The 27,504-nt window shown below is 47.0% G+C and overlaps 1 protein-coding gene across 1 annotated transcript; it reads right to left on the bottom strand.

The window, feature by feature from the left end:
* Positions 1-3,689: 3,689 nt before the first annotated feature.
* On the bottom strand, positions 3,690-23,850 carry satb1a (SATB homeobox 1a; the record flags this gene model as incomplete). The annotated part of the gene is made up of 10 exons (XM_083645978.1): positions 3,690-4,592; positions 5,590-5,784; positions 8,653-8,808; positions 10,340-10,537; positions 12,717-13,237; positions 14,202-14,313; positions 20,581-20,704; positions 21,725-21,851; positions 22,151-22,327; positions 23,646-23,850. 10 exons carry the CDS (start codon positions 23,848-23,850, stop codon positions 3,690-3,692), a joined length of 2,718 nt encoding a protein of 905 aa, XP_083502104.1.
* Positions 23,851-27,504: the final 3,654 nt, after the last annotated feature.

Genomic DNA, 27,504 nt, shown 5'->3' with positions numbered 1-27,504 from the left:
TCACTTTTTTTTTGTTTTTTTTTTTGTTTTAATGGTTTCATGTGTGTGAAACCCATGACCAAAATAATACAGTCTGTTACTTTATTGGAATTCCAGTGAAAATAAATTACACTTTTTGCTGGGGACCCCCTCAAGTCTTGGGGGAATTCCAGGGGGTCCCCAGCAAACTGTTTAATTGTTAAACTTCAGCATTATTTCATTTACAAGAAGAAATCACAATTAGAGAATGTAGAAGAAAATAATGACTTTTTTTTTTACCATAGTTCCACTGTTATCTCTCTACCTATAATAGATTGCAGGAATTGGATATAGGAATTCTGGACAAAATCATATCCGGCAGTAAAATATTCTCAGATTTCTATCTAAGACCATTTGGACTAAATTAGGTGCCTTGATATGAAAAGGTTGAAAATCATTAGTCTAAAGAGCGCTTTGTTTTAACCAGCAGCTAAAATGCTTGTACAACAAAAGGCAAGCTGAAACAAGGAGAACAACAAATGTAGCTGACAGGTGATTTGTAACAGTGTTGATGATATGCATAGTTTAAACTGTGAAGGTCATGATGGAGGGGGAAAATCAGGAGTCCCTAGGGGAGGGGACATTAAATAGCATTGATGACCCAAAAATAGAGAGTGGGTGGGGGGTGGGGGGCACAACAAAAAAGCAATGATAATCATCATCATCATCATCATTACCATCATCATCATCATCACAAGCATGGCATTTCAAGAGCACCATTATCATTATTATTATAGCTAATATTACTGATGATGAGGCCTCCGTGGCCTCTCATTGGCCCTGACAGAGATATCGTCATGGAAACAGATGACAGAAAAGAGCATGGCTTTATTGAATTACTCCATAAAGCTATTCTGACCAAATGGGGCTTGAACGTTGCACCATGCATGCAGCTCAGGAAGAGTGCAAAGTCAGTGGAGAGATATGAGAGAGCGAGAGAGAGCGAGAGAGAGAGAGAGAGAGAGAGAGAGAGAGAGAGAGAGAGAGAGAGAGAGAGAGAGAGAGAGAGAGAGAGATGGAAACAGCTGTGCAGATGAAGAAACCAAAAGAAGAAAGAGGCAGAAAATAGAACACAGTGGCAGCATTGAGAGGCATGTGACTGTAAAGAGACACAGAGCACTGGTACAGAGGGAGATCAGCACAGAAGAATGTTGTCTAATGACTGGAAACAATGACACCAATTCACAGACGTCAGCCTAACCATATCAGAATAAATCATCGGACTACTAACACTGTAACACCCATAGTGGACCTACTGTATAGGACCCATTCATTAAATCTTTTATGAGTCTTTAATAAGCCCCATCTTTCTCACACTGCCCCAATACTTCCTTGAGTCTGTTTAGACGAATACACCCCACAGACGTCCCCATGTTCTTAACATCCTGACTGTACACAGACCTCCCCACGTTCTTAACATCCTGACTCTACACATTCAGAGTGGAACATCTTATCTGGTGATATCATGCCACTCCTACCTGGTTGCAGTTTAGAGGAAGAGAACCACCATCTTGATATCATTCAGCAAGCAGAAATGGCATGGCGGCCTGCCAGCTATCTCCCTGAATGCTCCCACAGATTCTATCGCCTACCATGTGGGTTTATTGAAGGGAAATATGATGCAACAAGGTTTGGTGAGAAAAGTGACACCCAAATATCTGATAAAGGGGCTCTAATCTATTAACTGTCTTTGCGCAGTGCCCAACATATTTTTCTGTCTTTTCAATAACTGAAATAGAGAGATGAAGTCAAGCTGAACGTTATCAGTCAACTCAAAACACAAAACAGATTTATTCATTATAGAGAATGTATGTGGGGATACAATATTTTCTTCTGGAAGAGCAGTTGATTAGGTGAAGTAACAAAAAATACAATAGTGAGTGAAATGTATCAAAATCAAAGCATTATCATTTATTTTAATTGTTTGTTTAGGTTAAATGTGTCCGCTGAGCCCCGGTCTTATATTTCTTGTCTTCAATCTTTCTTTCATGATGGCACATTAATCAACATGTACTTGGCTCCACAAAGCCATGTACACAGCAAAATGGGAATGTTCACTCGGTCAAAGGTCAAACCAAACTTTCCAATCAGCTCATAATCCATCTTTGTTTTGTCCCACTATGATGAGAAATCAGCAAAATCCTGCAGCCAGGAGATAAATAACTAGCCTGGGTAAACCCAGCCCCCAGTGACCTGCTCTCAGGCTCACCCTGCTTACAGTCACAAGGTGACTAGTGACTGGGAACTGAGAGAGCAGGTCACGTGGGGGCTGGGTTTACCTAGGCTAATAAATAACCTCCTTGTAAACATAAAATGTGTAACTTTCTGTATGTGACAGATTTACAAAACCATGCATGGATGGAAATATGTGAACGATTATGTGATCAGGAGATAATTATTTATTTTTAATAACCACTAACAAAAGTTGATATTATGAACAAAGGGAAGACAAAGAAACAAGAATGGACCCACTTACAGAGACATATCATTTTATATACCGCTTATCAGGTTGGTAACTGATCCATTGTTTGATCTATTCATTTATGAAACATGACAGTAAAAATGCTCTGGTTTCCCTGTAACATGAAGGGGTTAATTCTGAAACATTATATATTAATTGTGGAAAAATGTCACAATCTCAAATTCATCCATCAATATTTCAATATTCTTAAAAACGTGATGTTTCTGTCAGTAAAGATAACTCAGGGCCTTAATAGTGACCCATAATGTGCTTTACTTTCATCCCCAAAAGTTATTTTCTAAGAGCAGGCATCGATTCTTTCTGATGGGGGATATGCCATTAGGGAATGATCTCTTATATATAGGGTATGAAACAATTATGCTTTTTTATAATTCACATTTCATACAGAACAGAACCCGGAAACTTGATCATCGATACAGCAAAACATGGTCAAGGACAATATAAGAAATAACAGCGAGATTCCTGAAGGAAACGATCATCTAAGCTATGTATGGCTACGACAAAAACAGATTCAAAACACAAAGCACTCATCAAGCATAGTAAAAATAAACAACAATGAAGATATGATCATAGCGGGGGGAACAGATTGGCAGTGCCACTTCCCACAAGGCATTTCTGGCATGGACATTACTTACGAATCAGAGATTCAACCAATTCAAATGTCTCCTTATAAGCTGATGATATATGATCTGGGCCCCATTCATCCAGACACATATCTACACAGAGACCATGTGAAATAATGTTATAGTTTCTTATAGTCACAGTTATCTTCTGTCCAAGTGCATTAAGGATCCTCAAATCACAGCACAGTTTTCTAATCAAATTGGCTATGGTTAAATGTATTAGGTTTGATACGATGTTGCCAGTTTATTAACGTTACACTTTGAAGCAGTTTGGCTGGAGCTAGCTACAGTACTTCATAGTGTAGGTCTCTGGTTATACTGGCCGTATACAAATTCTGTGAAAGAATTCAATGAGTATCTTCCCACAACACGGTCTAAACAGATATAATGAGTCAGCTTTTAGTCTGTGCATAATCCTTTGAGACACACACCTTATAGGATACCAGTATGAAAACATGGTGAGTCAATTCTGTAACAGAGGCAGAGTTCAGAGAAGCAAAGCACCTCAGTGGCTCATAGGGAACATAATAGGGCTCATCTATGTTATGTCACTGGGTGGATTTGGGTTAGATATAGCTCTCTTGCTCCTCCTTCATAACGGGAACGGTCTGAGTGCTTACGTCAGACTCTTTCAAAATAGTTATTTCACTTCCTTCTTTTCTCTCCATTTCTGCCTCCTCTGTCTCTGCCTTTCGATGTGAATCCCCCTCCTCCGTGCACCCCTCCTCCCGTCCCTCAGCAGTCCTGTCTGCCTGAGCGAGGTCTGGCTCATCTGGGCTGTGACTGTGGCTCTGGTGGCGGTGCTGGCTGTGGTTATGGTGCTGACGCTGGCTCGTGACTTGTCCGTGGTCCTGGCTGTGGAAGAAGCTGAGGATGGTGCGTTGCGGCAGGCCTAGCTGAGCCGACAGCGTGTGGACCGCCTCCTCGTCCGGGTTGAGCCCCACATCCTGGATGAAGCTCTGCAAGATCCCCAGGGCCTCGTGGGACACCCTCAAGCCCTCACCTCTGACCTCATCCCCGCCCCCCATCTCGTTACCCGCCTCCACGCGGACCACAACCCTTCCTCGCTCTTCGTCTTTAAGGCCGGGCCATTCGGCGGCGAGCCTGTCCTTCTCCCAGCTGTCTCCGTCGACCGCCTCAGTGACTTTATCACCCGCGCCCCCGTCCCCCTCGTTGTTCTCCACACCCTTGTCCCTCGCCCTGCCAGTACAACCCCATTCCCTCCCCAAACTGCCCCAGTCCACTCTGCCCAAGGTGACCCAGTCCTGACTCTCCTCTCCTCTCTCACCGTTACTCTGTCTGCCCCGCAGCCGTAGTCTCAGGTGCCCCCAGCCCCTCTCCTCGCACTCAGCCGGAGATGCTGCGCATGGTTGCCGTGGAGACAGGTGAGGTCCTGCCTCGGGCTGATGGGCCTGAGGGGTCGGGGGTTGAAGTTGGTGTTGCTGCGGCAACGGAGAGTGGTGTTGGTACTGAGAGAGAGAGAAAGAGCAAGACAGTTATTCAAGTATGATGTAAGAAACCAATGTGGAAGTTGAGAATTGACATAATTCAACTGATATCATGAAATAGAATTGTAATTTCAATTCCCTATATGAGAGCACAATGTATGATACAATTCAAATTAAATAATCACATTTTCATGTATTATTTATTTCTTATCATTATTTATTATTTATGTATGTATGTATGTATGTATGTATTTATTTATTTATTTATTTATTTATTTATTTATTTATGTATTTATGTATTTATTTATTTATGTATTTATTTATTTATTCATTCATTCATTCATTCATTTATTTATGTATTTATTTATTTATGTATTTATTTATTTATGTATGTATGTAATTTCAGGCTGCCATACTTGGTCTAGTGTCCATATTACATTTTCAATATTGCCCAACATTATTGTGCTTATAGCTGTGTATTGCAGAATAGAACGGACTCTGAGCTACTCTCCACAGATTCCCAGTTCCCCAGCCATAAACGGCCTGCATGTGTATAGGGGAAAAAACAATGTGATAAAGAACCTTTTTCCACCATTATGTTAACTGTGCTAGAATTTAATAATGAATCAACATCCATCTTATTTGAAGTGGTCATCTCTCTGTTTATTCTAATTATTATTTTGGAAACATCACACAGTCATTGTTGTGGTGTTGACTGCACTCACAGATACATCTTTAATGTGACATCTTTTCCTTGGATTTTCTGTTGATGAAGTTTGAGTTTCTGTACTGTAGGTGGCGCTCTTTTCTTTGTCTGTAACTGTGACTATCACTGCTCATGCTAACTGCCAGTTCTTCTATTTACTCCAAACAAACCATTGTTGCAGGGGTTTTCCCAGGAAAGAGCTAGCAGACTGTTCAGAACAGCAAATGTAAAAACCTTTCATGAACATGATGGCAATGTGTTTACAGTATGTGGGTCCCTGGTCACGTGTTTGTTTTTCCTCCCCAGCCTCACCAGTGCAGCGTCGGTGCTGAGCAGCAGCAGTCTGTCACTGGGGTGCTGCTGGGCCGTGCTCTCCTGTTCGTAGATGGCGTCCCGTTCACTCTGGGCCAGGCTGAGGAAGCGGCGGATCAGACACAGGTTCTCCCACAGCGTGCGGTTCTCTGGGCTCGGATCCTCCTTCCAGCGCAGCAGCTCACACAGCCAACCCTGCAGAGGAGGACACACACTTAAACTGTCAGGAAGTCACCGACTAACCCTCTTTTATAAGAACTAACCTTTTATAAGAACTAACCCTCTTTTATAAGAACTATGCCTCTTTTATAAGAGCGTTATTGAGATGGAGAGAGTCTGTCCTTCAACCGGACGAGGTCAAACCCCCATGTCAGCCAATATACACCATCCTGAAGTGCCCCATCAGCCAGACAGTGAATCACAGTGAGCTCCAGTATTCACTTGTTTCCACTTCCAAACCATTTGGTGATCCAGTGCCGGGGCCCTCGTTACAGGTTTGCGTGCACCTGTGTTACTTCCTGCATTTTAGACACAAAATGGGTGAATTGGGTGGGAAGTGAAAAGGCCTCATTGCTGCTGGTCTGTATGACCTGTGACCTCCCTGTACAGGAGAAAGCCAAAAGAGAATCTTCCTATGGTGATCAATCAGAATGTATTCACTTTACAGCAAAAGGCACTTAAACTACCTAATGTCCCGCCATAATAATCACCATGATATATTAAACATAGCCAGTTATGCTAATGACGTCATTCATTAAGCAAATTAATCCATTAATTAGCAAATATTTCTATGTCAACACGAACACATGTCTTCACACAACACATGGGAGGTATTAATATGCACTTGTGAATATTAATGGGCGGTATTAATATGCACTCTGAATATTAAGGCATTAAGGAATTATAGCATTATAGAATTATAATTATAGCTGATTCAAGAAATCAGTGTTTCCTAATTATTATGTAAATTTATGTGGCAAAGGTGCTCCAAAATCTAATCAGATCATATACTCTATAGGGGGAACCTGTGCAAGTATGAAGTTTCTATTATTGGTCTTGCGTTATTGTCCCACATACCATAAACACACTCTCCTATCTTCCCTGTGGGAAATAGAATGTGATAAAAATGGAGATATGAGTTTGAATCCTGAAACAAACTTGGGGGAAAAGTGAAAACTAAAAACACGTGCCTTTCCTTGGCTTCAACAATGACTGTCAATTGATTCACCAGTTGTTCGTGTGGAGAAACAGGACTGTGGTTGTACAGAGAGGCTCCCAGCCTCCCAGGTGTGAAGGTGTGTGAAGCAGAGCGCTGCGTCCGCAGGTGACCTTCCCATGGTGAAGGTAAATTCATTCAAATCCAGTCCATGCTGTAAAAACTCCTTGTCTATTTCCTGTGTCTAACCTCAAAATATACCAACAGAAAAAAATAATAATAATAAAAAAAACTTGGTGAAGGGCAGCTTGCCAATTTCCTTTTCGAAGAAGGAAAAACTACACTCACAGCAAAGCCCAAAGATCACAGTGGATTTTCTTATTAGCTAGAATTCTTTCTGCATCAGTAGGAGAGAAACTTGTGAGTGGCAGATTGAGGAACGGAAAGCCAAGCTAGTTTCGGATTCATGAACTGGAATATAAGCATGTGTGCAAGCAGGCAGGCAGGCAGGCAGGCACACACACACACACACACACACACACCACACACACACACACACACACACACACACACACACACGTGCGCGCGCGCGCACACACACACACACACACACACACACACACACACACACACACACACACACACACACACACACACACACCTGGCTGTAGCCCAGCTCTAGTACACAATGCCATCCAGATGCACAGTGCAGATAGAGCAGAGAGATCCAACATGGCTGTGCCTGCCAAGCAGCCGTGCACAGTTACTGAGGGGGTAATACAGAGAGAGAGAGCGACAGAGAGAGAGGAGAGAGCGAGAACAGAGTAAAATGGAAGGCCAGTGAAGAGAGAGAAAGAACCTCAGGGGTTTTGGACCACCTGTCTGTGCTGGCATGACCGCTGAATGACCCCTAAACATCCTTATGAGTAGAGAGAGGGGGAAGTTATAAAGAGAAGATGGCAAGAGAGAGAGAGAGATAGGGAGAGAGACACAGAGACAGAGAGAGAGATAGAGAGGGTGATGGGAGTTATACAAGAGAGGAAGAGAAAATGAGACAGCTGAAATCCCCCCATTCCATGAAGGGAAATTATCCTAAAACAAAAGGCAATAACAAGCTTATGGCGCTGCCATAAAAACGAGAACAATAAACATTCAAATCATCTCTCTGTGTGTATGTGTGTGTGTGTGTGTGTGTTTGTACATACAGTACATGTCTATGTGCCTTTTGTGCACAAAAGTACGCGGTGTATACAGTATGTGTGTGTATGTACTGTATGTGTGCGCCTGTGCATGTGTTTGTGTATGGTGATTATTAAGCCGGCCCGGTAATTTAGGACAATAGCAGTCTGATGCAGTGATGATAGTCCTCTGTAGAGTACAGCTGCTGCTTGATTATCTGGGCTTTCCTCCACACACAGTACCGTCCACCAGCTGTATTCATGGACTCACCATGGATCCATTACAACAATAAAGCCATAGGAACAATAGAGCACCGCAGGGATGACGTATTTTTGTAGGCCAACCCCGGAAGTTAGCATCACGCCGGTTCCCTCGTATGATTTCTGAAGCGTAAATGCTCTGGCCAAAAATCACAATCGGCAAAAATCACAATTGCTTATTAAAAAAGAAAAATCAAAAATAGTGTTCATTTGTGAAGATTATCTGGCTGAACACAAACCCTCTCAGTTTCATAAATTCTGTGAACCACAGACCTTATTTCAGGCATCTAACCAAAATCCCCATACAAAAAAAGAGACAAAAAAAAAAAAACATTGACTTTGACACGAGGGAACCAGGCGATGCTAACTCCTGGGTTTTAGGACTCATTCCTGCAGCATTCTATTGGGGGAAATGTGTGTGTGTGTGTGTGTGCGTGTGCGTGTGCGTGCGTGTGCATGTATGTTTACCTGACTCTTGGAGACGGCCACCTTAGCGAACATGGCCTGAGACACCTTGGCTCTCTTCATCTCGTGCTGAATCTCCTCGTAGATAGACGCGCTGACGTTGAGAACGCAGCTCTCTGTCCGCAAACCTCTGTCTCCCGTGACTGGGGACAGTCTCGCCTAGAGAGAGAGAGAGAGAGAGAGAGAGAGAGAGAGAGATGGACAAGGCAACTGAATTGAAAGAGGAGTTACAGTAAGCACACAACGTAACGGAGCGATGGAGCAGGTGAGAGGAATCCAGAATAGCAGAGGGAGGACGTGATGAGAAAGAGAATAGGAGAGACTCACTGAAGAGATGGCTAGGGGAAGCCGAGAGGGCCAATCTTCTGCCTTGACACAATTTACCTCATCTTTCCAGGACTGCAGCACCAGAAAAACACAAGAGTACAAGGAACAAATTCTATTTACTCTTGTTACTCGGGGGCAGCTTTTTTCTGCACTTGTACTTTTTCAAATGAGTATCGTTTCACTGAAAAACAATGCCTGTTTTGCAGGCATTCGTTTAGCTCGACAGTTGAGAGTTGATTTGAGCTAAGTTGTGGACCAGTGATGTCACTCATGCACAGGTGACATAATTGGTCGACAACTTAACTCAAATCAACTCTCAATGAGAGAGGTTTTGTGGGTGGAGTTAGTTAGTGTCATGTATTTGCTTGGTGAGTGACGATGACGCTGTCACTGTGCGAGCACTGAGCAACGCCCGCCCATTTGCACATGCACTATCCAGTAATCCCCAACCTGTGGGCCGTGGCCCTCTGGTGGTCCGCGGAGGTATTGCAAGTGGGCTGCCAAATCATTACACACTACCAGCGAGCTACCGCAAAAAAAAAGTGCCAAAGGCAGCATTGGCACTTTTCTACACCTCCACCGTTGAGTCCATCCTCACCTCCTCTGTCACCGTCTGGTACAGTATGCTGCTGCCTGCCAAGGACATCTCCAGGCTGCAGCACATCATCCGCCATGCTGAAAAGGTGGTTGGATGCAGCCTTGCCATCCTTTCAAGACCCACACACTGCCAGGGCGCTAAAGCTGCCCCCCATGGCAGAAGACTGATGTCTGGCAGTACCAGAACCTCGCCACACAGGGACAGTTTCTTCCCAACTGCCATCCGCCTCTTCAACGAGACCCCAAAGCCCCCATAAATCAGGACTCCCCCGACTGAGCACAACCGCCTCAGTAACGGACATTATTATCCCACGGCACTATCATACACCCCCCCCCCTAGTTTAAGTACATGTAGTTCACTCCTCCCATAACATCACAGTATGTAAGCCTCTGTTCTGACCTGAGTGGGCCTGGGCAGTGTGTTGCTGCAGGGCGATGTGTTCTGACCTGAGTGGGCCTGGGTGGTGTGTTCCTGCAGGGCGGTGTGATCTGACCTGAGTGGGCCTGGGTGGTGTGTTGCTGCAGGGCGGTGTGATCTGACCTGAGTGGGCCTGGGTGGTGTGTTGCTGCAGGGCGGTATGTTCTTCTGACCTGAGTGGGCCTGGGTGGTGTGTTGCTGCAGGGAGGTGTGATCTGACCTGAGTGGGCCTGGGTGGTGTGTTGCTGCAGGGCGGTGTGATCTGACCTGAGTGGGCCTGGGCAGTGTGTTGCTGCAGGGCGGTGTGATCTGACCTGAGTGGGCCTGGGTGGTGTGTTGCTGCACTACCTGAGTGGGCCTGGGCGGTGTGTTGCTGCAGGGGGGTGTGATGCCTGTCAGGCTCCTCTCCCTCTCCTCCTGGTAGATGCGCTCCCTCTCGGCCTCGGGCAGCAGCAGGAAGCTGTGCATGGCCCGCAGGTTGACCAGCAGAGACTGGGACGCATGCTTAGGGTCCTCCTCCTTCCGCAGGATCTCCGACAGCAGGCCCTGGTGTTTGAAGAACATTTGATCAAAGATACAGCGGTGAGTTAACCTGACGCTGCAAGATGGTTGGTTTCACATAACCATCTGGGAAGTCATTCGGGAAACTGTTTCAAAGGGGCAGGCACTTTTCAGAAAGTACTTGGCAGGTGATTGGATGAACCATCTGTCTATCACCGTCTGGCTTTTTTGATGCCTTGAAATTGATAATGAAACTTTTGAAATGGTGCAGTTGCAGGTTGTTAGTACCAGACAATATTGCACATGCTTACTGATTTAGCTGAGTGTGGTGCTTGACACATTGAGCATCACACATGCCGGAGATACCACGATACATTTCACCTCAAACATTTTGGAAGATCCCACCTGCTTTCATACAGATGACACAGGTGTCATGTTCCTAATATGCCTTAGGCATAATAGCATTAGGCAAATGTTCCTCACAGCCAACACTGGATCCCCTTCAAACAGACACCTGGACAAGTCCCCACAGGTTACCATTTAACAGCTAGAGACAACAATTAGATTAACATCCAGAGCTATTAAAGCACACTACAGTAGTTGCCGGTAGAGACAGAATTATTTTGGCTGCGTCTGTCTACGAAAGGAAGGCCTTCAAACATCACACGGACGTCCTTTCTGACTAAATCCTGATTCCACGCTTGCATGAGCGGAACGTCGTGTATTCTTATTCAAATCATGGATCGTTATAAGTCTGTGGATCCAGCCACCGAACGCCTCCTTCCAAATAGATGGAGACTTAACGTGCATCACCAATTGACAAATGCCTCCCTCACTTCTAGCTGGCATCTTGGCATCGTGCCCGCCTGCCACCAGAGCACCTTGGTCTTGGCGGTGTGGAAACATGGGGGTGGATAATAACTGGCTCTGCTTATTATGATGAAAATGATAATGACGGTAATAATAATAACAATGGGCTGAGCCTGTCCTCTTGAGTCCCATTTCTGTAGGCATGCTGGTGTATGTGTGTGATGATGGACGCAGATAGCGTTGCATTTTAGTGTACGAGGCGATGGCACGGGGAGATTTGGATGGGGAAACGAGGGAGACGGACGGACGGACAGAGAGAGAGAAAGAGAGAGAGAGATTTGAGAAGAAATAAAAGATGGACGCTTAGCGAGAGGGAGAGATTAAACGGATGGAAGGGCTGCCAGAGGGAAAGGTGGCAAATGGAGGGAGAGAGTGAGGCAGAGGAAGAGGTAGAGAGGGAGACAGCATCTCTCCAAGGGGATGTGATTAGTTGGCCCAGCAGCTGCTTCAGTGTTGGCACCAGCTTCATGCTGCAGAGAGCTGGCACCGGCACACACACACACACACACGCGCCCGTACACACACACACACACACACACACACACACACACACACACACACACACACACACACACACACACACACACAGACACGTGTGTGTGTGCAGGCACGCACGTACACACACACACACACACACACACACACACACACACATGCACAGGGGGAGGGAGGGGGCACTGCAGCAAAGGCCACGCTGATGTGCCAACCACCAAACATTCACAGAACAGACACTTGCCTACTGCCGCCACACCAGGAAAGACTTCCAGAAGATAATCACCACACCAGGAAAGACTTCCAGAAGATAATCACCACACCAGGAAAGACTTCCAGAAGATAATCACCACACCAGGAAAGACTTCCAGAAGATAATCACCACACCAGGAAAGACTTCCAGAAGATAAACACCACACCAGGAAAGACTTCCAGAAGATAATCACCACACCAGGAAAGACTTCCAGAAGATAATCACCACACCAGGAAAGACTTCCAGAAGATAATCACCACACCAGGAAAGACTTCTAGAAGATAAACACCACACCAGGAAAGACTTCCAGAAGATAATCGCCACACCAAGAAAGACTTCTAGAAGATAATCACCACACCAGGAAAGACTTCCAGAAGATAATCACCACACCAGGAAAGACTTCCAGAAGATAATCACCACACCGGGAAAGACTTCCAGAAGATAATCGCCACACCAGGAAAGACTTCCAGAAGATAAACACCAGCAAACAATTGCCTCCTCTTATGAATTTTAACCCCCCTGGTTCCCACTACCGTCTCCATTCCCCAATGCACCATCTATCGCTCTCTACCACCTCCTGCTCCCCCCCTCACGCCCTCTCTCCCATACCTGGGTCCTGTTGAAGGCCACGCGGGCGAAGACGGCCTGGGAGATGGCCGCTCTCTTCAGCTCCTCCCTCACCCAATGGTAGATATCGCAGGACACGTCCGATGGCCCTGCGGACAACCCAGCCGACGGCTGGTTTTGCGGGCCAGGCGGAGGCGGGCCGCACTGGGCCTGCTGCGGGGCCTGCAGGTCAGAACCGTTGGGAAGCACCATGGGGGGAGCCCTCCCTACGGGGGGGTGGTTGAGATACTGCTGCTGGGAGGGCGAGAGGCCCTGGCTGGCTAGCATGCGGCTCACGGCGTACTGCTGGTTGAGGAACTGAGCCATCACCAGCTGCTGGCTGACCAATTGCGGGCTGAGGGGCGCGGCCACCAGGCCGGGCGGGCGGAGGGCGAGGGGGGAACGCCCGCAAACGTTGGCTACGCCTCCGTGAGGGAAGAGCAGGGTCGGCTCCGCTGTGCTACCTGGGATTGGCTGCTGGGTGATGGTAATGTGAGCTGAGTGGTCCGAGAAACTGTCAATCTCTGTAGGGGAGGTGTGTTGAGGGGAGCGGAAAATGAAAACAAAGACACATGTAAAGAATTATAAACGGAGTGGATATTAACGGAACAGTCCACGCCAAAATGAAAATTCTGTCATTATGATGCCAGTTGAAACACAGGTTAAAGGAGAATTTTGTTTTTTTTTAACCTGGATCCCTCTCCTCACATTAATTATTATCCACAGGCCAGTGGCAGGAAAGTCTCGCGGGACTTGATGAGATTTGGTCTCACTGACCCGACAGGCGGAAATGATGCCTGTAACTACCGCTGAACAGAGCCCGGGGGAGAATTAGCAGTCTGATCGTTCCTTAGGGATCCGATTCTGACGATATGGGTCAAAAAAGGGAATAAAACTGTCTATTTACATGGATGAAAAGCACGCTGCTACGTGGCCCCCACGAAGCTCCGTTCTAGGACTGGCTTGCACACGATTGATCTCAAAACAACGCCTAAGACGGCCAAAAACGCTGCGGAGAACACTGGGTGAGTCGTCAGATAATAATTCATGTGAGGAGAGGGATCCAGGTTAAAAAAAAACGAAATTCTCCTTTAAGTTTGTCCATATAACACACAGGGAGGCTGCCAGCACAACTCCATAGCAGCCTTCTCCAAAACCATTAAAGTGAATGGGAACCAGTTCTTCAGAGTTCCTACTTTAAATAAAATACATTATACAGTATTTACACCATAATTGAGTGCAAATCTACAGCCGATTGATTTGCAACCTGCAACACATAATGGTGTGTGTGTATAGGTCTTTCTATTCATAGTGTGGTTGATTGTTTGTTTTTGTTAGTTTTGGAACTCTGAAGAACAGGTCCCCATTGACTTCAGTTGTTTTGGAGAAGGCTGCTATACAAAGTTGTGCTGGCAACCTTATCTTCAACTTATCTACCAATGGTTATGATCTGCCCCTGGTTTACAGGCTTGGTTTGAGATCCCTCACCCTGGAAGCATTTGGTCTTCTTGAAGTGCTTGTACCATCGGCCAAAATCGTGACACTTGGCTGCCGAGACGTTTGCATAGTAAGTGCTGTTCACAATAGAGGAGATCATACTCTGAAACAGAGGGGAGAAGACAATAGAAATTCATTACATTCTCCAAGTGGCTGCTCTGGGCTGCCTGGGTGTCTCAGCTGTTCACACATCTGATATTAATGAACTCCGATCTGTGTTATTAAAAAGACCCCCAGGTAAATAGGATAATAAAGACAGATGAGTGTGTCAGTGTGTGCGTGGCGCGCACGTGTGTGTGTGTGTGTGTCTGAGAGAGAGAGAGAGAGAGAGAGAGAGAGAGAGAGAGTAATCAAACAAAAGAGTAGAGGTCGTCAGAGAGTAGTCACGTCTTTCTCTTTCTCTCTCTCTCTCACACACACACACACACACACACACACACACACACACACACACACACACACACACACACACACACACATGCACCTACACACACCTACATGCACACACAGTTTTCCCCTAAGACCATCTTGTGCAATCTTTACATCTGATTACACCTTTCATCTTCTCATATTTATTTTAATCTGCTTCTCGCAAACAAGAGAGGGGAAGAGAGAGAGAGAGGGGAAGAGAGAGAGGGAGAGAGAGAGAGGGGGGAAGAGAGAGAGGGAGAGAGAGAGAGGGGGGAAGAGAGAGGGAGAGAGAGAGAGAGAGAGAGAGAGAGAGAGAGAGAGAGAGAGGAGAATAGAGAGAGACAGAGAGAGAGAGAGAGAAAGAGATGGGGGAGGGGAGACGGGCTGGTATCTGATCTTGTAACACAGCAGAAAAGGAAAGGGGTCTGAAGAGGCAGATTGTGAGTGATGTCTCTTGATCAGACTGTAGATGGTCCTCTGCACCCCCAGGCAAAATAACACAGGCTATGTTGAATATGATAAATATTCATCCAGAGAGCATCACCAAATACTGCATGATTTATATAGAATTATTTGTGCAACTGTGTAGGTGTGTGTGTGTGTGTGTGTGTGTGTGTGTGTGTGTGTGTGTGTGTGTGTGTGTGTGTGTGCATGTGTGTGCATGTGTATGTGTGTGTGTGTGTGTGTGTGTGTGTGTGTGTGTGTGTGTGTGTGTGTGTGTGTGTGTGTGTGTGTGTGTGTGTGTGTGTGTGTGTGTGTGTGTGCGCGTGTGCGTGCATTCATAAAACACACAAGAATTGGACCTTAAAGCTAGACTTGGATGTGAAACTGCTGCATCACCCGATATGCGGAAAAAACTAAAGCTGAAATACCAAGGAGGGGAAGTGATGGACAGATCAGTCAGACAGAGAGATAGGATGAGAGATAGGCTGACACGCAGAGAGGTTGCCAGTACAGAGCAGTGAGACAGACAGGTAGGCAGTACAGAGCAGTGAGACAGACAGGCACACAGGTAGGCAGTACAGAGCAGTGAGACAGACAGGTAGGCAGTACAGAGCAGTGAGACAGACAGGTAGGCAGTACAGAGCAGTGAGACAGACAGGCACACAGGTAGGCAGTACAGAGCAGTGAGACAGACAGGCACACAGGTAGGCAGTACAGAGCAGTGAGACAGACAGGCAGACAGGTAGGCAGTACAGAGCAGTGAGACAGACAGGTAGGTAGTACAGAGCAGTGAGACAGACAGGCAGACAGGTAGGCAGTACAGAGCAGTGAGACAGACAGGCAGACAGGTAGGCAGTACAGAGCAGTGAGACAGACAGGCACACAGGTAGGCAGTACAGAGCAGTGAGACAGACAGGCAGACAGGTAGGCAGTACAGAGCAGTGAGACAGACAGGTAGGTAGTACAGAGCAGTGAGACAGACAGGCAGACAGGTAGGCAGTACAGAGCAGTGAGACAGACAGGCAGACAGGTAGGCAGTACAGAGCAGTGAGACAGACAGGCAGACAGGTAGGCAGTACGGAGCAGTGAGACAGACAGGTAGGCAGTACAGAGCAGTGAGGCAGACAGGCACACAGGTAGGCAGTACAGAGCAGTGAGACAGACAGGCACACAGGTAGGCAGTACAGAGCAGTGAGACAGACAGGCACACAGGTAGGCAGTACAGAGCAGTGAGACAGACAGGTAGGCAGTACAGAGCAGTGAGACAGACAGGCACACAGGTAGGCAGTACAGAGCAGTGAGACAGACAGGCAGACAGGTAGGCAGTACAGAGCAGTGAGACAGACAGGCAGACAGGTAGGCAGTACAGAGCAGTGAGACAGACAGGCAGACAGGTAGGCAGTACGGAGCAGTGAGACAGACAGGTAGGCAGTACAGAGCAGTGAGGCAGACAGGCACACAGGTAGGCAGTACAGAGCAGTGAGACAGACAGGCACACAGGTAGGCAGTACAGAGCAGTGAGACAGACAGGCACACAGGTAGGCAGTACAGAGCAGTGAGACAGACAGGCACACAGGTAGGCAGTACAGAGCAGTGAGACAGACAGGCACACAGGTAGGCTGTATAGAGCAGTGAGACAGACAGGCAGACAGGTAGGCTGTATAGAGCAGTGAGACAGACAGGCACACAGGTAGGCAGTACAGAGCAGTGAGACAGACAGGCAGACAGGTAGGCAGTACAGAGCAGTGAGACAGACAGGCAGACAGGTAGGCTGTATAGAGCAGTGAGACAGACAGGCACACAGGTAGGCAGTACAGAGCAGTGAGACAGACAGGCACACAGGTAGGCAGTACAGAGCAGTGAGACAGACAGGCACACAGGTAGGCAGTACAGAACAGTGAGACAGACAGGCAGACAGGTAGGCAGTACAGAGCAGTGAGACAGACAGGCAGACAGGTAGGCAGTACAGAGCAGTGAGACAGACAGGCAGACAGGTAGGCAGTACAGAGAAGTGAGACAGACAGGCAGACAGGTAGGCAGTACAGAGCAGTGAGACAGACAGGCACACAGGTAGGCAGTACAGAACAGTGAGACAGACAGGCACACAGGTAGGTAGTACAGAGCAGTGAGACAGACAGGCACACAGGTAGGCAGTACAGAGCAGTGAGACAGACAGGCAGACAGGTAGGCAGTACAGAACAGTGAGACAGACAGGCAGACAGGTAGGCAGTACAGAGCAGTGAGACAGACAGGCACACAGGTAGGCAGTACAGAGCAGTGAGACAGACAGGCACACAGGTAGGCAGTACAGAACAGTGAGACAGACAGGCACACAGGTAGGCAGTACAGAGCAGTGAGACAGACAGGCACACAGGTAGGCAGTACAGAACAGTGAGACAGACAGGCACACAGGTAGGCAGTACAGAGCAGTGAGACAGACAGGCACACAGGTAGGCAGTACAGAGCAGTGAGACAGACAGGCACACAGGTAGGCAGTACAGAGCAGTGAGACAGACAGGTAGGCAGTACAGAGCAGTGAGACAGACAGGCACACAGGTAGGCAGTACAGAGCAGTGAGACAGACAGGCACACAGGTAGGCAGTACAGAGCAGTGAGACAGACAGGCACACAGGTAGGCAGTACAGAGCAGTGAGACAGACAGGCACACAGGTAGGCAGTACAGAGCAGTGAGACAGACAGGCACACAGGTAGGCAGTACAGAACAGTGAGACAGACAGGCACACAGGTAGGCAGTACAGAGCAGTGAGACAGACAGGCACACAGGTAGGCAGTACAGAACAGTGAGACAGACAGGCACACAGGTAGGCAGTACAGAGCAGTGAGACAGACAGGCAGACAGGTAGGCAGTACAGAACAGTGAGACAGACAGGCACACAGGTAGGCAGTACAGAGCAGTGAGACAGACAGGCAGACAGGTAGGCAGTACAGAGCAGTGAGACAGACAGGCAGACAGGTAGGCAGTACAGAGCAGTGAGACAGACAGGCAGACAGGTAGGCAGTACAGAGCAGTGAGACAGACAGGCAGACAGGTAGGCAGTACAGAGCAGTGAGACAGACAGGCAGACAGGTAGGCAGTACAGAGCAGTGAGACAGACAGGCAGACAGGTAGGCAGTACAGAGCAGTGAGACAGACAGGCAGACAGGTAGGCAGTACAGAGCAGTGAGACAGACAGGCAGACAGGTAGGCAGTACAGAGCAGTGAGACAGACAGGCAGACAGGTAGGCAGTACAGAGCAGTGAGACAGACAGGCACACAGGTAGGCAGTACAGAGCAGTGAGACAGACAGGCAGACAGGTAGGCAGTACAGAGCAGTGAGACAGACAGGCACACAGGTAGGCAGTACAGAGCAGTGAGACAGACAGGCACACAGGTAGGCAGTACAGAGCAGTGAGACAGACAGGCACACAGGTAGGCAGTACAGAACAGTGAGACAGACAGGCAGACAGGTAGGCAGTACAGAGCAGTGAGACAGACAGGTAGGTAGTACAGAGCAGTGAGACAGACAGGCAGACAGGTAGGCAGTACAGAGCAGTGAGACAGACAGGCAGACAGGTAGGCAGTACAGAGCAGTGAGACAGACAGGCAGACAGGTAGGCAGTACAGAGCAGTGAGACAGACAAAAATAGATGGCAGCAGTGGAGGCAGCAGGGCTCTTTAAGAGATAGCCATCTCTTCCTATTTCTCTCTCTCGCTCTTAGCACACACACACACACACACACACACACACACACACACACACACACACACACACACACACACACACACACACACACACACACACACACACCTTATCTTCCTTAGCATCTGGACTTCCTGTCTAGATTTTGGACCACACGCTTACTCACTCTCACACACCAAGGTAAGCTCCAACCCCCCCCCCCCCCCCCCCCCCCTCCCTCCACACACACACGCACGCACGCACGCACACACACACACACACACACACACACACACACACACACAGGACTTGGAAGGACGAGCACGATCTGTCTACACACTCTAAACTTCAGGCTTATTCCTGTTCATCTTTGCGGCATGCATGCTCTATGCAGCACAGTCCTGTGTGTGACAGTCATTTTTTGCAAGTCCAAGTCAAGTCTTAAGTAGGGATGTTCGATATTGGCTTTTTTACCGATATCCGATATCCGATAATGTCCAACTCTTAATTTCCGATACCGATATCAACCGATATCAACCGATACCGATATAAGCGGGCTTTTTTTCCACCAAAATTTCACGTAACAAGTTACATAATGTAGCTTAATGTAGCTGAAGAGTTTAATATATAATATGCATGTTGTGTTAAAGTTGTAAGTGTTAGAGAAGCGAGCTTGTGACCAGAAGGTCGTCGGTTCAATCCCCGGGACCGGCAGGATAAATCTGGGTGGGGAAAGTGAAAAGGCAGCGCTTGCCCCTCCCTCATTACCACCACTGAGGTGCCCTTGAGCAAGGCCCTTAACCCCAACCGCTCCAGTGGAGCTGCCCAGTGGCCAACAGATCAGACTGTGGTTGTACTGGTCAGCTTCCAGGTATGAATGTGTGTGTGAATGTGAACAGGGCACTCCTGAAAAAGAGAGCATTGCTCTCAGTGAGACTCCCCCTGTATTTAAAAAAAAAAAAAAAAAAAAAAAAAAATCGGCATGAAAACCGATACCGATATTTTCCGATATTGATTTTTTTATGCTAATATCGGCCGATAATATCGGTAGGCCGATAATATCGGACATCCCTAGTCTTAAGTCTTTGGTCACAAGTCCAAGTCAGGTCTCAAGTCTCTTATGGATGAGTGTTGCCATCCGGTCTGCTTAGAACACTGCAATAGCTAAAATGAAGGGATTCAAACCATCTACTGTATTATCCTCACTCCTTTATCTATTAGCATACATTACACTAGTATCAGCATTTATTCACGAGTCCCAAATCGCAGGTCCGAGTTGAGTCTCAAGTCTGAAGACTCTCTCATCAAGTCTCTCATCAAGTGTCAAGTCACTGTGCGTGTGACTTAAGGGCGACTCAAGTCCAAGTCCAAGTCCCCATCTCTGGTGTGTGTGTGTGTGTGTGTTGTACCTGTGACAGGGGGCACTCCTTGGTGTGTGTGTGTGTGTGTTGTACCTGTGACAGGGGGCACTCCTTGGTGTGTGTGTGTGTGTGTGTGTGTGTGTGTGTGTGTGTTGTACCTGTGACAGGGGGCACTCCTTGGTGTGTGTGTGTGTGTGTGTGTGTGTGTGTGTGTATGTGTGTGTGTGTGTGTGTGTGTGTGTGTGTGTGTGTGTGTGTGTGTGTGTTGTACCTGTGACAGGGGGCACTCCTTGGTGTGTGTGTGTGTGTTGTGTGTGTGTGTGTGTGTGTGTGTGTGTGTGTGTGTGTGTGTGTGTGTTGTACCTGTGACAGGGGGCACTCCTTGGTGTGTGTGTGTGTGTGTGTGTGTGTGTGTGTGTGTGTGTGTGTGTGTGTGTGTGTGTGTGTGTGTGTGTGTGTGTGTGTGTGTTGTACCTGTGACAGGGGGCACTCCTTGGCCAGGGAGCTCTGGTTCATGTCCTTGAGGAGCTCCTTCAGAGCGTTCCTCACTGTGGAGTGACTCCACTGTTCTGCTGGCAAGTCCTCCAGCTGGGGACAGCTGTAGACAGAGAGCAGGTGGTTTTGAAAATGACACTAAAAACACACACTTTGGAAAAAAAAAATAATGTTATCGCTTGAGTTGTGTTGATGGAATGATTTGAACTACCTTCTCAGTTTAAAATGATGTGACACAAAACAGATGTAGCCCAAATCTAAAGGACATGGATTCAATCTTGAGATAATAATGAAACATAAAACAGATAGACTACAGTATAGTCTATAAATAGTTATGCCCCAGCCTTAATTACTCCTGAGACCCAGCAATTCATTTGTGTCACACTGTAGTGGACACACTGTAGTGGACACACTGTAGTGGACACACTGTAGTGGACACACTGTAGTGGACACACTGTAGTGGACACACTGTAGTGGACACACTGTAGTGGACACACTGTAGTGGACACACTGTAGTGGACACAACTCTCTGATCTTCATTTCAACAACCATATAGCTATCATGATAGTGAAACCTGTCGCAGTGTGTAGAGACACATCCTGGCCTTTTTCAGTCACATTTGTTGGGTGGTAACCATGACGACACGACAGATGCCTTAGTTGCCTCTTCCAAATGCCATCTACACAAAAAAATGGTACGGGTGCAAGAAAGATAAGTGTTTAAACGGTGCAGATATGACGGTGTTTCTGCAGATAAGGGCGTTTTCACACCTGATAGTCAGCTTCCTTGCTTCACACCTGATGCGAGAATGATACATTGGTGGTCAGCTGATTCGGTTCACTTTCACACAGGCAAAAACGGGTTGCCAAGCCTGCCTGATTGGCCAGGAGACTCTGGTAATTCTCCCGGGATGGAAAAAAATACTGTAGAGCGTGCTTCATTTCTAGCGCCGCGCTCCGCGCCCGGTTCTGAGCGTGCGCACAGTTGAGCAATTGTGCGCTGCGGAATCTTATTATGTAGTAGTGAGAAGGGAGATGAGTGTACTACTCTGGCTACTCTGCCACCATGGCATTGCCCTGCAAGACAGAATAGATGTATAGATGTCAGGTCTTCCCCAGCCTACCTCTGCAGCTGTATCTTCAGGGTGGTCACATGGTGGACGTCCTGCAGCATGTCAGCTACTGTGGCATCAGGGGCGTCTGTGACACAGGACAGAGGGACGGGGTTCCACCTGCCCACCTGGATCAGACCTAAACACAACTCTCACACACACACACACACACACAGTCGCATATGTACGCATGCACACACACACACACACACACACACACACACACACACACACAGTCGCATACGTACGCATGCACACAGACACACACGCACAGTCGCACAGACATGCGCATCCACGCGCGCGCACACATGTGAGAGACAGAGTTATTAAACTAGTAGTTTTGTATTTTTCATTCGTTTTTATTTTGATTGATTTTTGTTTTCAATTCAGTTTAGTTTAGTGTGTGTGTGTGTGTGTTTGTGTGTGTGTGTGCCGTACCCTTGGCCTGTGCGGCGGAGCTGTGCGAGTAGCCCAGTGTGAGCAGGGCCATCTCGATGAGCTGGTTGAACAGCAGGTCTCTCCTGACCAGCACAAACTCAGCATGCTCCTCCGTCTTCTCGCCCTCCACCAGGCTCTCCCTGTGCTCCACCACGCAGAACACAGGCAGCAGGCTCCCTGAGGTGACACAGAGACACAGCGCACCGTCAAGCACACAGCACCGTCCAAATGCTGTACACCAGGGGTGTCAAACATACAGCCAGGGGGCCATAACAGGCCCGCCAGAGGGTCCAGTCTGGCCCACGGGATGACTTTGCATTGAGAAGTCTTTTCTGTATTCATCACTAAATGGTCAACTATTTTCAGCACCCTTGAATATAGAGAATTGCACAGTTGGCGTCAATTGTATGTCCAGTTACAGACAGTAAATTTGATAATCTCACTATTATAAGTTTGAGTTCTGCGGCGTGCAGGGCATGCTAGAAATGAGAGCGTGAAGCGTGCAGTATTTCTAGTTCATATGATAGGCCTATGGTAGCTGGGACAACCCTATGTAAAAATGTGTTCTTAAAATGTACCCGTAATTCTTTACACTAAAAGAAAAGTGAAATTTTTGAGGTGTTGTTATTTAGCTACAGGTTATTATGCATTGAATTTCTTTGTCTGACCCACTTGAGACCAAATTGGGTCACATGTAGCCCGTGAACCAAAATGAGTTTGACCCTGACACAGTAAGAATATAGTGGGAAAGCACAGTCGGTGTCACATGGGAATATTATTCAGTCGCAAATGTGTCAATCTTTTTTGAGGGTTGGTTGTCCCAGGCAAAAGCAAGTCTTAGCTGACCCAATAAGTCAGGTATTTGGGCAACTTATGTATAACATAATGGTCAATTTCATTACCAGTTCAATAAAATTGTTTTCTTTCACAGGTTGTTATGTTTTCCCATAACCTGACACTGGTGGTTCATATCTCATGATCTCGCGTGAATCCAGCTGCCTCACAAGGTTAGTTTTCCCAATGCAAATGCATGAAATTCAAGTTTGTGAATTTGCTTTTGATATTATAAACAACAACAAAGAGGCACGTGCGCTTCCTCCTGTCCCACCATAATCACAATACATATTTTTAACAAAACCATTTATGCTGATAAAGGCAGTGATTAAACAATTAATGCATTAGCAAATTAAAATCAGTTTTTCCTCGTTAATATGTAAATGTACATGCAGCAGCAAGATGCTCCAAAGTTGAACAGATCATCCAGAAGTCTAGAGGGGGAACCTGTGGCATGGTGTATAAAGTTCGATCATGCATTGCCCCCGATTTATTGCGTTCACAAGAATGTCCTCACACGCACACATACACACGCACCACGCACACACACACACACACACACACACACGCACACACACAGTCCACCACAAAAACAATATTTTACAAACAAGAACCTGCCTCCTCGTTGTGCATCTGTACCCCAATGCCCCTCTTACTGTACCTCTCTTGCCCTGTGGCCTCAGTGCAGTGGGTTTGAGGGCCAGGCCGGGGGGGTTGGCTCCCGGACTCCCCTGCCGGCTCCTGTCCTGGAGTGAGGCTCCCGCTCCGTTCTGCTCCAGACGGGCCAGCTTGGTAGGAGGGGGCCGGGCGTCTGCCGCGGGATCACTGCCCTCCGGCGACTTGGCTCCGTTGCACAGGGCATCCATCTGGGGCTCTCACACCAACACCTCAGGTCACACACACCTGAGCGTGACAGAGAGAGAACAGGTGACACTGGGGAAAAGAGATTCTGAGATTTTATACTCCTACGTATACGTTTTGCTGATATTTGTAGTATCCTACTAGAATTTATTACAGGATTACTATAGTTATTTTTCACAAGGGTAGCATCCATGCTTCTAAAATTTGTTGACAGCAAAATAAATATTGATACTGGGTGTCAAGAGTGTGTGAAAGAAAAATGAAAGAACATCAGTTACTACAAATACAGCAGTAGAATAAGTATAGGGTTCTGTGCTTAATTAAAAGACACGCACGCACGCACGCCTACACACACACACACACACACACACACACACACACACACACACACACACACACACACACACACAGCATACTCAGTGTGGATATCCTGACCTTCACAAAGGTGCGGCGAGTAGGAAAAAGCCTACAGGAAAAGTCCAGTGAATGCTGCAGCGTTTCCCATAATAAACCTGCCGTGCGCGGTGCTTTCCAGGCGCGTTAACAGCTATCCAGATTATCTTCAGGACCTAAATGCGCGCAGAACCCACGTCCGTTTCCGGCGAAGTTTGATCAAGGCGAAACCAACCTGTTCCAGGCGGCACCGCGTGCATGTCGGTGCTGTTATCATCAACTAGCCCGTTCTTCCAGCAGACCTCCGCTGTACCCACATGTTATGGTTGCTGCGCTGTTTAGCCTTTCATGTAGTTGAGGACCAGAGACCGCTTTCTCTCGCCGTCGCGATGCCAAGATGCGCCCTTTCACTTACGACTGTCGTCTCTAGACTCTATTCAACATCGACGTTATCTATCTCGTATTCACCTTCGTAGTAGTTTTGCCCCCATCCTCTCTTGTTGCTGCACCGCTCTCTCCGTTGTAACGACAGACTGGCCTTAGCGCAAGTTCAGAGCGACCTCCCATCCAGAGCACCGGGACACGCTGCTGCTACTGTGGATCAAGCTGGAGGGAGAACAATGCAGCCTCCATCCAGATGTCCTACCACATATTATTGTTAGCCTACATCACTGACTCCAGGACAGCTTGTTGGTAACGTTAACACTTGCCTATGCGCGCGTACGAGAGAGAGGGAGAGAAATAGGGAGAGAGAGAGAGAGAGAGAGAGACATAAATACACGGACCCAGCTGCATTACCATAATGGTGTAATAATGAATTCACTAGCGCGCTCTGCCTCTGTAAATGTATTAAATGTGACGCATAAATGTATTTATTATTTTCTGCCTGCCGCATGCTGCACGCACTTCTTATTGTCTGTAGGGTATTCCAGCTCTCCATGGAAACAAAGTGGAGCAGGACAGGGTGGATCTGTCTCTTATTAACTTTTCAACACCGACGTGTTATTGTCACAAGATTACCCCTTGGCTCATGTTTAATAGAAGACAGATGAAAGCAACTGTTTGGGCTGGGGATTTTGTTTTATATCCCATATATTATGGTAGACATTGTAGGATAGAAAGGGGTACTATTACTATATGCTTATGGTATAGAGCTGGGGTTCAATTTAGAATGTTTATGTTGTAAACTTGAAACCGTCTATAGCCTGCTATGCTATGCTATACTATTATTAATATAGACTATACTAATAACATACTAGGCCTACTATTACACTATAGCATAGGAGGAAGTTAGGGTACTAAATTGTATAAGATGCAGTAACATACTATACTACACAAATACTATACTATAGGCTACAATAGGGTAATATAATGTAAGATAGCGTACTATAGGCCTACTACACTACGCTATTATAATATAATAGTATAGTATACAACACGTATAGGTACTATACTATACTACAATATACTATAGCATACTACTATACTATACCCCACACTATCCATACCATACCACACTATAGGATATCCCTCCCAGGTGACTGCCAGGTGTAGCTCATTGATCCCCTTCAAAGCACAGTGTAAAAATAGTTGTAGAAGTCTAGACACACCTCCTAAAGCACCCAAAAGAGCAGAACGCACTAAAAAGAGACATACAGAACAGACAACAGAAAGAAAAAACAAAATCACTTTACCTCGACGTTTTGATCGAGCTGAATTATTCTATTTCCACAGACATTAGGTTAGTCGTGGTCCGTTCCAGAGAAGAAGAGAGGTCCCAGCCAAAGTGTCTGCAGACTTCCACCATGCAGCTGGCTGGAGATGGGACGCACTTCACCTCTGGAGCTGTCACCCCCAAAACACTGCCTGATATCTCACTGAAGGTATATAGAGGATGCCCTTCTCCTCAAACACATCACAAAGTAGGGGGAGGAGTGTGTGTGTGTGTGTGTGTGTGTGTGTGTGTGTGTGTGTGTGTGAGAGAGAGAGAGAAAGAGAGAGAGATCACTCCAGATATATGATTCAAAGGGAACTGTCTTGCCCGTGAAGTGTTACTGCCATGGTTACAGGTCCATCTTTTAGAGCGAGAGAGACCATGTAGACGGGTGCATGGTGTGCAGTGAAGAAGAGCATGTTGCGGGAGAGAGAGAGAGGATGTGCTACTACTTTTGGCTAATTAAACAAAGTGAATTAGCCATCTCCCCAGCCAGAACGAGTCATGGCTGCTTACACATCATTCATGGTAACTAATTCAGAGAGAGAGAGTGAGTGAGAGAGTTGTCTCTCAGCCCGCCGCGTGTGTGTGTTGTGTACATCCATGCAGCCACAGGGCCTAGGTGTGTTTAAGTGAAAGTCTAAAAATATATCGTTCTTCGTGTGTGCATGTGTGCATGTCCCTTTAAATGTTTATATGTTTGCATCTCTCTCTCTCTCTCTCACCCCCCCCCCCCCCCTCCTGTTTTATCACTGGCTTGATACCTCGTCAATGAGGCTGGCATGCTAAATGATAATTAAGACCATTACACGCTCATGGAGCATGCTAGCGGCGCGGCAGCAGCAGCAGCAGCAGCACACAGCTCTCTCACTCAGAGCCTCATCTCTGGGGACTCCCTACTACTCGCACGGTCGTGTATCTCTCCAAATTAGGTTAGATTTTCATTCCACCTCATTCGCCATGGATGTGATGTGGTTATTATAAAGTCATGATATGGTTACTGGAGCCTGCTGCAGTCACACGGAGCGAGGCAGCACGTTGGCGGGTGAGAGGGGAACGGGATTGCCGACACACATGGGCTTGCATCCCGCACCTCTGTTCCTCTGGCGGATGGGCACATGTTCTACACTAAAGCAGTGATTCTCAACCTTTTTTTTTTTATAGAAGGACCCCTCATTTAGTCCACAGTAAAGACAGAGTGAAGTTTCTGGTATCATACTGTATGAAACTATGGAATGCATTGGTTGTCATGCTAGCTGAAGGGGGCTAAATAACACTGCAAAGTTATTGGGCTAACTTTTGGCCAGGGAAAAACCATTTTCAAAGGGGCCGTCTTTTTCATGGCATAATTTCTTTTGGCAGGTATGGTGTGTGTCTGTGTCTGTGTCTTTGTCTATGTGTTAAAATATCTGCAAATCTACAAACATCTCCCCCAGAAAACGCATTCTCACATGATTCTCAATCGGCATGACCTTTAGTCAAGAATAGGCTGTTAAAGAAAAGATTTGTTTTGGAAAAGATGATTTTGTGTTCTGCTTTTCCTCAGACGGCC

Source organism: Poromitra crassiceps (genome assembly GCF_964638095.1).
Source record: "Poromitra crassiceps genome assembly, chromosome: 11".
NCBI lineage: Eukaryota > Metazoa > Chordata > Actinopteri > Beryciformes > Melamphaidae > Poromitra > Poromitra crassiceps.
The sequence above is the reverse complement of the archived record's forward strand: the minus strand, read 5'-3'. Positions and strand labels throughout refer to the sequence as shown.